General features: G+C 39.9%; 1 protein-coding gene across 2 annotated transcripts in view; it reads left to right on the forward strand.

The window, feature by feature from the left end:
* hat1 (histone acetyltransferase 1) overlaps positions 1-18515 on the forward strand; it is a 62897-nt gene that overhangs the window by 15756 nt on the left and 28626 nt on the right. For both annotated transcript variants that reach the window (XM_064327184.1, XM_064327186.1), the window contains exons 5-9: positions 5490-5669; positions 6090-6211; positions 6743-6847; positions 10937-11043; positions 12302-12453. In XM_064327184.1, the coding sequence (XP_064183254.1) occupies positions 5490-5669; positions 6090-6211; positions 6743-6847; positions 10937-11043; positions 12302-12453 (666 nt within the window). The remainder of the gene's footprint in view (positions 1-5489; positions 5670-6089; positions 6212-6742; positions 6848-10936; positions 11044-12301; positions 12454-18515) is intronic.

The raw sequence follows: 18515 nt of genomic DNA on the forward strand, positions 1-18515 counted from the left end.
CTAGTTAGCGCGTACGGATGCTAGCCTGCACGCATGAGTAGGAGCTAATGACACACAGCTACCACCAACGATGCAGATGTATGGCCACACGGAGGACAACAAATAACGTTACAGAGGTGAGGATATGCCATAGCCAGCTAGCTATATAGTAAGTACAGGTGCGCCGTGGATCTCGACAGTTTCGTGCTTGTTATATTTACATCCATATCCATCACCTATGGAATTGGTGCTCTTTTATTTTCACATTTTGGGGACCAAAAGTAATTGGACAGTTGTGGTTGGTTCTTGGTCTGCTGTCTGTTGTTGCATCATTAGCAGTCTCTTTGACAGATTAGGTGTGTTCCAAGCACTTATTGGTTCACCTCCTTGCTTCCTTTTCTTGTCTCCTTTCCTCATATGGAAGGCCAAACGGGTCAAAAATACCTGAAATTGACGTCTGGAATCACGCGTTGTCAACGTCATTACTCTGGTGTTCTGACCACACACTGTGTTACCTCATCCTTACTCTGAATCACAGGATATAGACTGTGGGTATAAGCCTGTCATTGGCCGACTATTTCAGTCGGAATTCTCCTCCCCTTCTGCGCGTTACCGTTTTTGCTAGGGCACCGTCACTGCATCCTGGGCTTAGCACCGCCCAAGACGATTGTGATTGGTTTAAAGAAATACAAACAAGCCAGAGCATTTTTTCCCCCTATACCGGAATGATAATGGGTTGAGCCAGACCTTTCTCCAGCGCTGGCACAGTGCTGAAACGAAGTGGTCGGCACGCCGGCCCCTAGCGGTCTGAACATTGCCAAAACCTGGTGGACGGTTGAAAATTGTTTTCATGTTGTCCCATCCCCATACAAGAAATCATACGAGAGTACAGAAATACATACGAGAGTTAATTATTACATATTTAGGTACTGTATCTCATTGTGTGACAATGTTTTTGCATCATTTTTTAATCTGATATCAATGTTACATCTTAAACCTTCATAAGGGGCTCATTTATATGCTTTATAATGGACAAAATGCATTTTATTCATTTTTGGAGAGACTTTGGATATGTTTCTGGACCCCTAGATATTTTAGACCACTGTACTGACGGAAAGCTTGTAATTCCCACTTGAAAATGATGCATCAGTGATTTTCTTAAGTCAATACAGTTGATTTGTAATGAAATATGTGAATATGTTATGATTTACAGCAATGCATAATTTATACATTTTGGATATATTTGGAGATGTTGGGTACACTGCTTAGTTTTTGCTTCATAGAACTTTAGTAGTTCTACATATCCACCCTTAGATTTTACGCACTTGGTCAAGGAGTTTTTGATCCAGGACATGTATAGTTTAATCTGTTTTATATAGGCTATGAGATCTCTCAGTATTTCATTGCAAACTAAAAAAGAGCAAATTCATTTTTGCTTTTTTGCCTAGACAGTTTCATTTATGGCACTTTATTTCTTCCTAATTTATGAATATGAACTAATATAAGTAGGTATTGTAAATGGTGCAAATGTCTTGCTTCTTTTAAGCCATGTCTTCAAGTATCTGTGATGCTCACATCTGGAGTTAAAGCTTTAAATGAGGTACCCCCTAAATGGGTGAGGATTAGGCAGATTTGGCATGTGCGCAAAGGGGCTAATGGACTGCTACAGTGTGTTTGTTGTATTAGCTTATCTACACACGGCACATTTGGAATGGGCTATTCAAATATTTCACCGTGAGATCACTAATAGACACACCACTAATTATTCTTTATCAGCAAAAATGAATACAAAAAAAAAATTGATCATGAAGCCCTACATAAAATCATTTTATTATCTGATTCATATTAATGTTTTTGTGTGAAAGTGCGAGGGATTGCAGTGACTCATTGTTTATGGTGGAATGAACTATAGCTTTACAAAGTGCTTGGTGGATAAAATGGTGGTTTGGAGGAATAGAATACCCACATAGTCACATCATTTGAAATGCATGCCCTGTATGAATGCTGCAACGAGTTCAGTTTTAACTCCTTTGACCAATAACATATTTATTGAGTTTCATCAGCTGATTTAGTCAAAATGATCGCTAGCTTTTAATTGAAGCCCTGGATGCAGACTGTCTTATAAAGGGGAGTGGGAAGCACTTCTGTGCTGCCTGAGTTGGGCCCAGCCCTCAGATACAGAGACGGCGACAAATCTCACATTCCACCAGGCTAATCCCCACCCAGAAGGGGGACTTGTAATCCTCCATCTCTTACAGAGTGAGGGCTTTTCAAGCTTCCAATGGGGAATAGTGGGATTTAGACTCTCAATCTAGTGCCTCTATGAAGCAGTCTGCAGGAAGTAAATGTTAGGTGCATTTGAAAAGCCCACCATCGTGATGTGCTGCTGAACCTATTGTCTGCTTGGTCAGGAATATTGTATGAACCAAACATTTTGATGCCAATGCAGGAAGACCAGTATAACCATCACCCGCCATTAATTTTGTTTGTTATCTTAAGAGAAAACGTACAGTTTACCTTCTGACCAAGGTGCCAAATCTTTGAGAAAAAAAAAAAAAATTGCTGTATGGCTGCATAAAAATTATACTGTGTCTGTGATGTATACTTTTGTGTTGCAGTTCTTCAAGAATCAGTGAATATTTGTATTTGAAATTTGAAATTGTGAGATGCAATTTGTAATTTTCAGTTCAGAAAACCTTGATGACAAAAAATGAGAAATGAAACCTGGGAGAAGTTTTGGGTTTGCCACAGGAAGCACAAATGAATCTGGGGTGAAATACGGGTAAACGATAAATTATTTGTGTTTGGTGCTTTGTTACTCTGTTGTTTTGTACTTTCTTTCTGCGGTTTTTTAGGAAAATTCCCGCTGAGACTGGGAATTGTAACTTGTTTGAGTGTTATAATCTTATATGTGATAGTGGTGATATGTCCTGTTGTAAAAATATAAGCTTTGTAAAAGTGAGGTCAGCAGTAATTCAAGAAATGTAATGCAGAAATGTACAGTGATTGGATTTAAACCAAAAAGCAAGATTGGTTTGGTGGCAGTTCATACCAAACCTATCCAAACCAAAACAACTAGGCCTACATCAGCATGATGTATGATGATTAATTCCAAAAAGTGCAAAGCAGTAATCCGGTGCTCATATGACACATGGATGTGGGCATGGTGGAAGGCGGGTGTGTGTGGGAAGCATTGTTCTTGAGACGGTGCGCCCGTCTGGGCTGCAGTACAGCTGGTGAGAAGCACAGAGGGCAGGGAACTGCAGAGCAGAGTTCAGCCTGCAGCTGACATTATGATTGGAGGCAACGTTCAAGGGATCATCATCTTTACACAAAATCCACCCGGCCTTTTAATCAAGGACTTTCTTTCAGCCCGCATGTGCAACTGTTTGTTTCAGCTCGTGCTCGCTGTGACACGCATGGGTATTAAAAATCAAATGAAAACTCTACAGAATGCCCATGACTCGCACGCCCACTGTGGGTAATGTAAAAGGGAGCCAACCTGTTTTTTAAATTAGTAGTATATTAGTGTTTGTGTTCTTACTGGTTTGTGTTTCTGTATTTTAAAAAAAGAAGAAAAAAAGAAAATATTTTTATTGCATGGTATGTTCTCTGATGAACAATATATAGTGCCTTTTGTGTGTATTTTAGATTTAATGGAAATTATTGAGTGGAAAATGACTTGTATTTAATGTAAAATGCACAGAAGTGAATTCCACCCAGTAAATATATCATAATCTAAAATAAACTTCAGAAAAGCTAAAAATAAGAAACAAAAAGCAGAACATGAATTTCAGTATAACATATTTCCATTAAAATTGAAGATGTTTAGATGTGCTTGGTAGCTGAAGTGGCAAATACATTTAAAAATGGTAAAAACTGTTCAGGACTCCTGGGAAAAATACACATCAACTCAAAAAGATTAGTTTTTATTTCTGTAATTGGTAACATTTTGACCAATTGTGGAAACTTATTGACTTCATGGCCCTTGTTAGGCTGTTAAATAAGGGCAAATACTTTTTGTCTTCAAATTCTCTGCCCAAGAACGACAAAATGGTTAGTTTATACTGAACCTTAGGAGCAGTTCCTTTTTCGGTTAGTTTATACCAATTTGTAAGTAGCGTACTGGCAATAAGGCAACACAATGCAGCTTGTTAGTCCTCTCTATTTGTGTTCCTTGTTTCAGTGAAATTCTGTTGAACAATTACAATAGAGAAGTGCCATTGGGCAGCAGGTGCATTACTTACAGTCAGGCATTAGGTGATGTCTGAAAGGGGGAGGAATTAGCAGGGCGTTGTATTAGCCTTTTGTAGCACATTTTGTTCCGGCCCTTCTTAATTTCCCTGTTTTGAATGCGGAGCAGCACGAATCCTGATATAGAACTAATGGCTTTCAGCCATGTAAATGGTGCGAAAGGACTGCTTAGCAAGTAAATTCAAAGTGTTCTCATGTCAGTCCTCCTGGAAACGGATACAATGCAAACATTACAGCTGAACTAACCAAGCATTCTCCTGTGTAAAAATCCGGGGGGTGGGGGTTCCCCTCATTGTCCCTCTGACTCTGGAACACGGGGGCAAGTTCATTCGATTGAATATGCCGGGTGAGGATTAAGGGGGGGGGGGGGGTCCCCTTATTGATGCACTGGATTTTGTTAAATCTAGATCAATTCATTATGTTTTATTGCCCAGTGTGAAGCAGGAAGGCATTATTATGGGGAGAGACTTCATCAAATATACATGGTTTAAGATAAGTAGTAAATGTATTCAATTAAGTGGTCTTTCACTAAGGGCCCGGGGGGTGGGTGGGTGGGGGGAGGGGAGCGGGTGTTGGCTGTGCTCAGCTGTCCTAACTGCCTAATGGTTTTCCTTTTTGCAGCACAAAAATACTTGGGCTATTCTGTCCGTTTAATTCCACGTGCTCTTAGTCAATCAGGACTAAAGTATACACTAATGACAGAACAATAGTGGCTTATTTTCTTACGCCTCTTCCCTGATTACATGAGGGAGTTTAACAAATCATTCTTTATGAGAAAAAATTGTCATTTTAAGTGATTATCTGATTATATGAAATTCCATTTTTCTATGCCTGCAAAATATCATATAGCCTCTCTGCTGACCTGGAGTTTCGTATTTTGTTTGACTCCCATTTTTCTGACTATATTAGAGGGCCAACGTCAAATATTATTTAGCAAGGTGTCTGGATGCTGTCTTAAGAAGAAATGATTACAGATCTATACTTATCTCCACTGTTTTTAGATTTTATTGCTGTAGATAATTATTGATTTAGATGTTAGAAACTTGATATCCATAGAGAATGTATTATGTGAGCTTAACTGTCTTCTGAACAGTTTGTCCTTCATATGAATCCTCAGACAGTGGTGATTTTCCCTCACAAAAGTGTTTCTTCACACAGTTGAGGTTTAGCTAGTCATGGAGTAAGCTTATAGAGAAATACAAAATATAATCTTGTCTAATCAGCTTAAATTAATTTGTGCCTGTTGTTCCCCTCAGGCTGATGACGTGGAAAGTAAGATTCGGGAGGTCATTCCTGGGGGGTTCAGCTGCAACACAGATGACTTTGTCTCATTGTTGGAGAAGGAGGCCAACTTCAAGCCCTTTGGCACCCTGCTCCATGCATACAAAGTCCACAGTGTAGAGGAAGGAGAAGATGTCACCTATCAGATCTACAAAGCAAGTGCTTTTCTTTTTTCTTTTTCCCTGTGTGCATGTCTTACAGTCATTCAGCAGATGCCCAGATAGTTCAGTTGCTTTTAATGCTGCTTATTTATATTTATTGCCCTAATATATTTTACTTTTAAACAAAGTGTTTTAAAGCTGTTTCTGCCTCAGGCTTGGATTGTGATCTTACGACTGTTTGGATAAGAGTTGGAAAGAAGTAATCTGTTTTTGATGATTTTTCAATTAAATGAGAATGTGAAGAAATCGTGAAATGTGAAGAGTCATCATTCAAAGTGTAAAATTGAATCAATGTGGAGTCACATTACTTTTCCTATGACTGGTTTGGTCTAGTTTTGTGCTGCAACCAAGAGCGTGCCAAGATCATCTGCAGGTGACATCACCTTCAGTCCACACTGTGGCTCTCACTTGCAGGCCGACATGTCCAGCCCGGGATTTCGGGAGTATCATGAACGCCTCCAGACCTTCCTGATGTGGTTCATTGAGACGGCCAGCTTCATAGACGTAGACGACGAGCGGTGGGACTTCTTCCTCATGTGAGTGCCCTCCACGGACAACATCACTCCCACGCAAACCGCTGCAGCTTCCCTTTGTGGGCTGTTGCAACCAATTACCAGGCCAGTTTGATTATATTTGTCCCTGGATAGACGGGCATTGTTGATCTGGCAAGAGGTGTCCTTTGTGCTGGGCCCCTTCTTTTCTTTATTTCTTTTGGGGTTGAATTGAACACTGAATGAAGGCTTAAACGGTAAAAAGAGCCTCCGTCAGTGTTTTCTTAAGCATGTCACATGCACATCCTGACAATGGGCAAATGGACTAAAGTGATGTAAAGTGGCTGGACACTCCCCTCACACCCCCCACTTTTCCCCAAAAATACACTTTCCCCTGGACGTTGCTGTGCACCAATTAAGCAAATTATACATTCAGGCAGTAGCAGGTGTAGCAGTCGAGCTCTTCGGGACTTGGCTCCAGTGTGCTGACACTGAGAATGGCACAGGGTAAAATGGATGCTGTATGGAAGTGTGCCTGTAATTGACCCACACTTTTTTTCCGTTTTTAATCCACAGATTTGAGAAGTACAATAAGGATGGAGAGACGCTCTTTGCGACCGTTGGCTACATGACAGTTTACAATTACTACGTGTACCCAGACAAAACCCGGCCACGTGTAAGGTAATTACTGGGATAGTACATGCCCCGTCTCCCTTCCCTTTGGTTCCAAAAATTGAAAGAAAACAGAAAATTGCACATTTTTCTGCCTCTTTCTGCTGCCCTAAATAAATTACTGGCTTGCATGTCCAACTAACCAGTCTCGTGTCGAGGTCAGATGTGCGACAAAGCTCTTGAAATCTTTAAGAGAAAAAGAACAAACCAGTTATGAGTACATCATACATTGATTGATGTGACATAGTATTTTCCATAAACAGCAGTCATATAAACAAGCAAGACTCCCATGATGCTAATTTAAATGGCTAGAGGGAGAAAGAGTTTCCTGTTCCAAGTAGACCCCGACCGATATATCGGTTTGGCTGATATATCGGCCTTTATTTGACTTTTTTGACGACATCGGGATCGGCAGTTATGCAGCCGATGTGTCCCGATTTTTAAATAAGTATAATAAACAAAAAAACATTGATTATTTATCTGTACTAGTCTGTTCGAACGTTGTAATTGCTGTTTACTAGAATTATCCAGTAGAGGGAGCTCTAATACAAGTGTGAACTGCAGCAGCTGACGCGCTACTTCTGTAATAAGACGTTTGTCACTCGTGCCTCATCCAATATTCTCCACTGCAAGACTTGTCTGCACAGATTCGATTGCCGCAATAAAGGTATGTATATTTAGTGAAAGTTTTTAATTAAATGTCTTTATACGACCACTATGTTTATCAATCCTCATTATCAAGCGAGCGAGCTAGCTAACATTTGGTTCACTTTAGCAAGCTAGCTGGCTAGCAAGCCTTTATGAAGTGGCAGTGAGCACATAAGCAGCGTAGGATCTACATTTCCAGAGGACATCGCTGTATTCTCAAATGAATAACCAGCCAAAATAAAATGGTGAAATGAATGCATCACACATTTGTTTTTTTATCTGAGATAATGATATTAGCTACTATATGATGCTGTGTCAATAGACAACGCGTTATTGCAAGCGAGTGTGTCATCTAGTCACACGTCATCGTAGCAAGCTAACGAGACAGTAAAAATGCCGATAAAACATTTCTAACGTGGATCATTTTAAACCATGTTATCTAGCTTTGTCCTGATAACGTGAGAGAAGGATTGCAGTTGGAGAAGTGAATCAACCAACAGTTAGTGCGGGTAACCTGCATTGTGGTTTTTTTCACGTATTTCATCCAGTCAATTTAATTTCATCTAACGTAACACTTGATTCACTCATTAGCTCCGCTAGATAATGTCTTACTCTTTGAAATCATGTAGTAGAAATAAAGTAAGAAAATATAATTCATTTAACTTACTGAGAATATATAATAAGAAATAATGAGGCTGTGTCAATAGCTAATGCGTTATTGCGAGCGAGTGTGTCATCTAGTCACGAGTCAGAGCGCATTGTAGTTATTTTCACTACCGAATTCTTATGGACAGGGAAGCTCGCTAGATAAAGTCTTACTCTTTGAGATCACGTAGTAGGAATAAAATAAGAAAATATTATTAATTGACTGAGAATAGATACTAAGAAATAATGATAACAAATTAATAATAACAACAACAATAATAATAATATTCAGAAAAATACATGTTTGAAACTGATTTTTTAAAATTATTTTTTTATAGATGGCTGGAAAAGAAAGGAGTAAAAGCAAGGTGTGGAGTAGATGGTGTTTATATATATATATATATATATATTTTAATATCATCTTTTTTTTATCTAAAAAGTTCTTTGTGTGTTTATTTTTATTTGTTTGCTTATAAGTTAAATGTTCTTAAATATAGAAACTTTAATAAAATATAGGTTTTTCAAATTGATTTGAAAATGTTGCACTTTTTGACAAAATATCGGTCAAAACATCGGTAATCGGTGGGCTAGGACTCTCCAAAATCGGGATCGGCATCGGACCCAAAAATCTGGCATCGGTCGGGCTCTAGTTCCAAGGAACAAGTACAGTTTGGTTCCACCATCAGAATAGTTTGTCATGCCCCCTGGGTGGCGTATCTGGGGAGGGAGGATTGAGTTGCCAGGGCTTCCCCCCCACTTCATCATCTCATATGACTGATTGTGTGCTTGCAGTCTGCCTGCACCTGCTGCACATAACGAGTAGCTGTCTACTACGATCCATCTCCTGTGAGGTGCAGTGAAAAGAAGCAGTGGCTGGCAGTGTGCACTCTGGGGAAAAATACATGCCCCTCTGAACTTGATAGCTGAAGTTGTATCATTAGTAGGTTTTTTAAAAAGTTGTTAATCAGTTTGTTTTGGAAGAAAATGTGGACTTCTTTCACACTGCTCTGGTTTGGTGGTTGTGAAAATTAATTAAAGCTGATGTGGAAAAACAAAACAAATGTAGAACTTAAAGTCCCTATGCAGCCTCTCTTTTCTTACATTTAAATTGTTCCTTTAGTTACTAAATTACAACATGTATGTATTTTTTCTACTTATTAGACTTTGAAAAGATGAAAAACCTGCTTTGATGTAAAACCTGAATTTCTTAATATAGCAGACTCAAGACTGGCTGGGTGTGTCAGTTCTGTCCTAATTATTTATGCATTCACTTTTGGTTGACAGCCCGGGCCACTCATTCCCACTGACCTGGATCAGCGCTCACTCCACGTAACGTCAGTTGTTAGCTAACGTTAGCTAGTTATCATAGGACCGTAATAATGGATAACGAGTACAGCAATAACAGCATTAGAAATATTGAGCCGTATATGTATGAGCCCGTCGCTTACAGCCTACAATATAAGACCCTAACATTACAGGATAACCTACGTTAGCACATAACATTATCGATTTTTTTTTTTTTGCGGCAGTAACGTTAGAACAGTCTGGAGAATAAAGTAACATTACACTCGCCAGCTAACGTTAGCTATATTTACACAAGATAAGTACAGCTCATTGCTACATTAGCAAAATTATCGATAGCCAGACAGCAAGTAAATTGGGGAGATGGGGTTAACGCTAACGTTATAGTTTGTAGGCTTGATTTGATTAAAAGCAGAGCGTCATCAAACCTGAACAGATGCTTACCGGAACTGGTCCGTTCAACCGGTAAGCGTCGGGCTAAACATTATCGACAGCGAAGTAAAGTGAGGTTAGGACGCCTAACATTATGATTTGTAATATAATCTATATCAATGTTAAGTAACTTTAACGTTGATCTTGATTGACAGTTGGCACAGCATCTGGCTTTAGAAATGTTGTCTTGGCAAAACCCATCCTCTTCTGCTCATAATTGTAGAATGAATCAGAGGTAAAATGTGTACTGCACAATCTTGTCACCTTTCATACTGTGCACTGTTTTGTTTTTCTATATAATCGATCCAGACCTTTCGGAGACTTGGATCTTTTGGCAAGGCGTGAAAAGATGCATTCCTATCTCTGCAATCTTTAATCACACAATAAGGCATTGTTGAACTGGATAATTAATGTTAGCAGCTGACCCGCGCAATATGTATTTGAGAATTTGATCATGGCTTTGAACTTGGGAGCGCACACTACATATTATTCACACTACACACTACAAATATTCATACTGGGTGAGTGTTTTGGCCATCGCACATTGGTCAATGCAAATTAGAAACATTAGTGACATCACAAATTTGGTCTCAAAACCACCAATACCAAATACTCCACCAGGCGGCAATGTCGAGCATTGTATAGTTTTTAGGAAAAAATATCTAATTCATTACATACATGTATGAAATACTTTTAACATCAATGTGTAAGTAACCTTATAGTCCATGGTCATAATATAAGCATTTTAAAATCATGATTTTGACTGCACAGGGTCTTTAAAAGTTGAAAAAGTGTAAGGCATTGCTGTTGGATTTAATAGAAGCAGAAGCCAATATGGAGTAATTCAGAACATCAATGTAAATATTGTGGGCGAACCTTTGGAGCAGACAGGAGTCCAGCCTTAATCTTTTTGTTTTGGTACCGTTGCCCTTAGCTTTCACACTTTATGTATTGCTTGGGAACTGCAACATGCTGAAATGATTAAAATGTATTAATAAGGTAATGTAATGGGCACCTATGGCTATGGAAAATCCCAATAACATTGGCGCCCTTCTCCTCCTTCCCTCACAGCCAAATGCTGATCCTGCCCCCATTCCAGGGAGAGGGTCATGGGGCTCAGCTGCTGGAGGCGGTCCATAGGTTCTACTGTACCTCCCCTCTGGTCCAGGATATCACAGGTGTGTGCAGTTGCCCTTCAAGAGGGAAAGTGGCCATTCTCTTCCTCTCATCCCTTCATGTTTGACTGAAACCAGTAGGGTTTCTCTTTATCTTTTTCCCTGTAATGCCTGTAATGTTTCATGTGGCAAGAAAGATTAGCAGAGCATTTGCTGTGGTTTCGAGGACAAACCTGAAGTTTGTATTAAAGGGGAATTGCACTTTAGAACACTTCTGGGCTCATTTTCACACCTACCTGGAGTTTTGTGTGCATCCCAGACGGTTTTTAGGTTGCTTGCTTCAATATTTAGATATTTGTAGATTTTTGATTTCCGTGTGAGCAAACCACCCCCCCCATCCAATAGAAGCCCATTCAACATCAAACTCCACGTTAGACTCATTGTAAACACACGACCCTGCTTCTCACAACTGATATTGCCCTTCTAATGAATTTGTCGCCCTTTATTTTTCGATTAGTTATTTCATTTTAAAATGTTAGAAACAAAGCCCAATTTTTTGCGGAAGTCCACATAGTACGGTTTCCAGTTTTTTCTTCTTCATCGATTTAGTTTCGCGGCAAAATCGAGAAGCAAAGCAAAACATTCCGTTAAGGCTCATGCAGATATTGGCAGACTATGTCATAAAAGTTCTAGGCATCCTTTCGATTGTCACTCTTGCTAACTTCATTCATGTGTCAGAGATGTAATGTTACAGTCTTGTAGTTTAGCTGATGTGCCAAGCCCTATACCTCTGTGTTCAAAACAGGATTTTACGGTAAGGCTACTCTCAGCGAGACACATGCATAGACTACCACACATGAACACCAGTCGTCAAAACTAGGATTTCCATTAGCTAACGATAACGTTATACTATCCACTGACATTACTACGGTATATAGCCAACACACTTACATTTCCGAGAGAGTCCCGTTTGGACCATCCAGTGTGGAATGTCATTTCCAATTGATCCTTGGCATTCAGAACAAAGTCTCCAAGACTCCGGGGTTGGTGACAGCCGAGAAATCGGAGTACCCTGTCTATGACTATGAAACTAGACTTTAATGGTGGGGGAGTTGTTGGAGATTCACAGGGGGCAGAGCCCTCTGGTGTTTTGTTAGATTTCGGTTAATCTTTTTTTTTTCTTTCATGCATTTTTTATTTATTTTTTGGTCATTTTTACACACATACGCTTGTATAAACTTCAGATTGCAGACTTTTTTTCCTATCTTGCATTAGGATGTCTAAAGAAAACAACTGAAGCGGAAGTATGTTTTTTTCTTAGCGGAGGATCCCTCTGAAAACTATGTGAAGCTGAGAGACTTTGTTCTGGTCAAGCTGTGCCAAGAGCTACCATCGTTCTCTACAAAGCAGCTGTCAGAGGGCTTCAGTGATGAAATGGTTACAGAGGCCCGCGAGAAGTTGAAGATAAATAAGGTAAGTCCACCCATGAAATGAATTCTTGTGATTAATAGTTGGACTACATTGGGCTTTTCAGAATATGTTGCTTGCCATTATTTAAAAAAGATTCTTGATAAGTTTAGTGGAACTTATTGGTAATTATTATTTTTTTAGTAAGTCTAACTCAGAAGTGTATTCAAGACTTTAATATCTGTAAAACCAAAACATTTTAGGTGTTCTTTCTTACCAGTGGGTGGCAGCGAATTTCTCATAATTACACTACATTTCCAAAAGTATGTGGGCACCCCTTCTAATTAGTGGTTTCGACTTACACGTGCATAAAATCAAGCATACAGCCATGCAATCTCAGTAGACAAACATTGGCAGTAGAATGGGTCATACTGAAGAGTTCAACGACTTTCACTGTGACAGTGTCATAGGACACCACTTTCCAACAAGTCAGTTCATCAAATTTCTGCCCTGCTGGAACTGCCCCAGTCAATTGTAAGTGCTGTAATTGTGAAGTGGAAACGGTATAGGAGCAACAACAGCTCAGCCGCAAAGCAGTAGGCCACACAAGCTGACAGAACGGGATCATCGAGTGTTGAAGTGTGTAGTGTGTAAAAAATTATGTTTTCGGTTGCAACACTCACTACAGTGTTTCAAACTACCTCTGGAAACAACGTCAACACAAGAACTGTCAATCAGCAGCTTTATGAAATTAAAGTTACAATCTCGAAGATCTCCGTTTCGTTCTCTTTGGCGGTACCAATGGCGAGAAGCGGCAATTGCAGGTGTGTTTTTCGACCTCACTTCCCAGAGATCCAACCGGATCCAACCAGTGTCGCCTGTGTGACGTCAGTCAGTTGGTACCTGGGCCACGCCAACTATAACACTTAATTACTATTTACTGAATAAAAATGGTTATTATAAAAGTAACGTTATGTACATACTCATTCATTGTCTAACATTAGACTAACTTATGCTGTCTTTACACTGCCGAGCCGGGTTAAAATGCTGTAGCAGACCTGGGGTAGAATTAGTGATGATCAATTTCCACAGACGTTCTTTATCCAACTTTTGCCCGGTATGAACATCTTTACACTGCAGAGAAGAATCTGCGGGATTCGCTGTGGCTCGTGCAATTATGTATCTCGTGAATGATTGTTGTGTGATATTTTTTGAAACAACTGCCTTGCAAAATGTTACCCCTGTTGTTTCTGGTTTTGCTAGCTAAACTTTTCAAGAATAAAGCTGAGCTGGGTGTTAAATTAGCAGTCAGAACAAGAAGAATAAAACAAAAACAAAGGAGATTTCATCAAAAAAGGGAATCAAGGCTGAAGGAACATATGAGGAAGTGTAATAAAATAACAACGCTAATCCATACGGCCGTATTTTTTATTTAGTTTTCTCCGGCTTGACGTCTTTAAATAGAAATCCGACCCGGCCCTGCTCCACCTATACCCCTATGTTAATGCTCTGTGTAAAGATGGCTTTATTCCGATCATCATAATATATTGATGAACTTGATGAATATGTAAATATCGGTAACATTCCAGTTCAGATCAATGATTCGCAATGAGACGAAACGGTTTTAGAATGTTGCAGAGAAAATTGCAGCGGTGTGAACTGGTTAGTTGCAGACCGTCTGAAGCCGTTGCCTGGGGTCTCAAAAGACCCACCTTGTCAAATCGCCAAGTGCAATTTTAGAACGTTTAGACGTCTTGGAATTTTGCACGTTGCATCCAGTCTCGTTGCGAATCATTGATCTGAACTGGCCTTTAGTTAGCTACATTGCAACATTGCAACAAGGTAGCGTTGCATTCGAGACGGTTTACGAGGTCGGTACTGGTCAGTAGCGTTAGCTAGCGTTTTTTTCTAATTGTTAGCTGACATTAGATTGTTAATTACATTAGCTAGCTAGCTAAAACAAAGGTAACCTAATATGAGAGATGGCTACTGTGTGCAACGTTGTCTAACCTAATGTTGCCTTTCTTGACATGGTCCGGTAGCTAGCGTTGGCTGTGCAAATAGCTTTGTAGCCTAATTTAGTAACGTTACATTGTCATCAAATGTAATACAAAATCTACATCAACAAATAATATGACTTCTCAAATGACACAAACCCCCCCCCCCCTATTTTTCTGTAATGCTAGCAGACACCGGAAAAAAACAGTACGCTGCTTACACACAAGTGAGTTGAAGAGTGAGCCTGTTGCGTTAGCTTCGACTACGGACCAACCACTGATGGGTGATGGAAAACGTGTCACTAACTGTGCGCCGCTTGTGATTTTTCCCCGGGAATGTCGCCACAGACACCTAGTTCTTTAATCATAAATTATAATAATAATAATAATATAAATTAATATAATAATAGGCTCAATTACCATTGTGTTACCTAATTCGGTGAAAGATAGTCACTTAACAGACATTTATTTTAATGAAAATCTTCAAGATATTACTTTAAGTCTGAATATCGCACATCTTGTTTATATTGCTGGTGCCCAACCAGCACTAGACGTGAGAGAATATTACGAGACTGACAAATCCTCTATAAATATACAGGGATAGAGAGTTGATTGAATGCTTTCGTTTTGGTAGGGTTAAGCTGTTTTAATTAATCAATGAGCCCTCACCTGTATTAGCATGTCTCTGACAAGAACAGTGCACTGTCTTTGGCATTGCAGTAGCTAATAGCAGTAGTCTAAGATTTTATGCCAGTGGTGCTTTTCAGAATACCTTTATGGAATATGATTCATGTCAACAAGTCAAACAGTAGTAGTATTGTAGCCCAGCAACGTGTGCTGCCTCGCAACAATTGCAAGATAGAATGTATCAACATGAACACGCATTGTCTACGCTGGAGTTTGCTGCATCTAGTCATATTTTTACATGGTGAAACCGGTGTAAATATGTAACACGATGCCGGACGTCGCTACGACTGACATAACAGTTAAGACCACCTTTTTAAACATTCAGCTGGTGCAGCTGGCCCCAGGAGTGATGAATCATGCTTCACTATTTGGCAGTCTGACAGACGAATCTGGGTTTGGCGGAATGCATAGTGCCAACTGTACAGTTAGGTGGAGAAGGAATATTGGTCTAGGGCTGTTTGTCATGATTTGGGCTTGGCCCCTAACTTCCAGTGAAGGGAAAACTTAATGCTACAGCATACAGTGAAATTCTGGAGTGCACTTTGTGGCAACAGTTTGGAGAAGGCACATGCCTGTTTCAGCATGACAATGCCCCCATGCAAAAAGCCAGGGCCATAAAGCAAAAACACATTTCTCTACAGTGCAGCAGTACAGTGGAATAATCTGCCCACAAATCTGAAATTGAGTGTTTCACAGAGCACGTTTAAAGTGGCCTTAAATAAATGGTTACAAAGTACCATGTAGCATATTCAATTTTAATTTTAACTTTTATGACCAAGAAAGCATGAGCATGTTGACATCGCTATCCCGCTACCTGCTATTTACATGATGGTTGTATTGTCTTCGCTTGCTTATATCTTGTAGTGTGTTAGGTGTTATGCTAGAGGTCCGCAATGGAAATAAGCCTTTGGGCGTTATTGTGTTTTCATCCTCTGTGATTTTTAATGTATATAATGACTGCAGTGCAGTGTTATATGTGTTTTTAATCATCACATAAATTCATTCATTCATTCATTCATTCAAAGAAATTGTTTGCTGAGTTTAGTGGGGAAGAACGTGACTGGGCTGCACAGAGCCCTGACCTCTACCCCGTAAAACACCTTTGGGATGATTTGGAATGCCGACTGCAAGTGAGGACTTACACCCAACATCAGTGCCCAACCTCATTAATGCTCTTGTGGCTGAATGGAAGCAAATCCCTGCAGCCATGTTCCAGAATCTAATGGAGAGCCTTCCCAGGAGAGTGGAGGCTGTTGCAACAGCAAAGGGGGGGTCCAACTCCATATTATTGCCCATGGTTTTGGAATGAGTTGTTCAACAAGTACATATGAGTGTGGTGTTCACATGTTTATATACGTTTGGAAATGTAGTGTATTTCCTTAAAGGTAGTCTCAAAAACATTGTACAGCTGCCAGCTACAGTTGGAATTCAAGGATATAAATGCATCAAAAATATATTTATTGATTGGGCTCATTAATAAATATTGCATGTACAATGGATAGTAGTTTCATTACTCTCCACAGAAGTATACGATTGCATTTCTCAAGCTATTTTGTCTGCTAGCAGACAGAATAGTTAGCTAGGTTTACTATACTTGTAGGCACCCCTTGGGTTGCACTTTCCCCACTAGCCAACCATAGTGAATAATTTCTCATTTCTGTCTACAGGCAGACTTTATCAGTGTTTAAGCGGAATTGCAGCATTTTAAAAAACTTGCTGATTTCAGCCATGTTCTTTGACTTCTCTTGATGTCAGAGAAACTGTTCTGCTGGAGCTCATGTCTTTTTTTAACATGCCATCAGACAGGCTATTGCATTGAACAGCCTTCAAAGAAATTGACAAATGGCAGGTATCATTGTGTTGGCCCTGTGTGTTGTAACTGCTTTTACAACAACAAAGACCTAAACTATTATAACCTTCCCACAAATCTATTTTTTGTTCACACGTCCATCTGTATTAGCATGCTTTATAGATTTATAAGGATGCTTGCAGTATGAATCTGATTTGTGTCATGGTTCTAGGTTACCATTATTAGGGGTCCAAGCAGCGAAACTGGTGGAACCCTATTGTATCTGTTAGGATTATTATTATTATTTTTCTCCGCTAAAAGTGTCTGAGGCTCAGCAACCATAAGTCCTAGAGCAGCCAAATTTGGTAGGTGGGTTCCTATGGCCCCCCACTACTCAGGCACTACAAATCACCTATGTCAGCCAGATGGTGGCGCTGTAACAAAGGGTCATGCGTAAAAGGCCATAACCCCCACACCAGGGTTTGAAATTCGTTGTTTTTAGGGCAAGGCAACTTTGCCTTGGATGACGCCTAATTTTAGCAGGGCACCAAGGCGAATAGCCAGGGCACCAAAGGCAACTTGAACGTGTAGGCGATATCAAAAAGCTTGCACATTTTGCTTTTTGTTTTGTCATTTAATTTCATTATGTTCTGTACAGTTTCAGACATGGACGGTGGGGTGACTGGTTTGGCAGCAGTAGCATGTAGTTTTGATTTGCTGTGGGTGTTGGCAGTATCTTTCTTCACATTGGTGGTACCAGCAATATAGTTATTTATACGACATAGTCTTCATTTTCTCCATGTTTAAATGCGATGACGAATGAGCTTCTTTGTAGTGTGCTCTACATAACTTACACCATACTTTAGTGACTAGACCATTGTGTTGCTCATATGCTAGCCAGTCGTATCCCCAGGACTCGACTGTTTGCGGTGTTCTGATTAATCTTGAGGGCACTCCCTGACCTGCTGGCTGGTTTGAGGGCACTCCCTGACCTGCTGGCTGGTTTGAGAGCACTCCCTGACCTGCTGGCTGGTTTGAGGGCACTCCCTGACCTGCTGGCTGGGTTGAGGGCACTCCCTGAGCTTCTGGCTGGGTTAAGGGCACTCCCTGAGCATTGTCACGCACTTCCAAGAACTGAGCTTTTGGCTGGGTTGAGGGCACTCCCTGAGCTTCTGGCTGGTCGGGCTGATCTACTTTATTCTGACTGAAACATATTAAAGGGAAGTCAACTCTAACTAGGTCTAAATACAACAAACCATCCAGCCCAGCCATATCCCTTTTTAAAGACAGTTGTAAAATTTTTATCATACAGTTATTTCATACAATCTATACTGTATATCATTGTGAATAGATTACAGATAATAAATTGATTTACAGTGAACTTTATAAACTGACGCTTTATTGAGAGATAAACTGCACAAGATTATTCTACCTAGCTACTTTAAACTCACCTCATGAAAAAGGAATCCAGAGTTCTGCTTTGAACAGCAGATATCTGGAGTAGCCTTTTATTTCTATTTATTTCAATAGTTTGCGTTCTTTTCGCGGCATGGTACTGGAAAAAAATCATAATGTAGTAGCTATGAATTAATGCATGCAGTTAATCGGGCTGTCGCTTTTTTATTCTAACTTCAAATTATTGAACACGTTTTCAT

The sequence above is a fragment of the Anguilla rostrata genome, chromosome 3, assembly GCF_018555375.3.
Source record: "Anguilla rostrata isolate EN2019 chromosome 3, ASM1855537v3, whole genome shotgun sequence".
NCBI classification, from domain to species: Eukaryota; Metazoa; Chordata; class Actinopteri; order Anguilliformes; family Anguillidae; genus Anguilla; species Anguilla rostrata.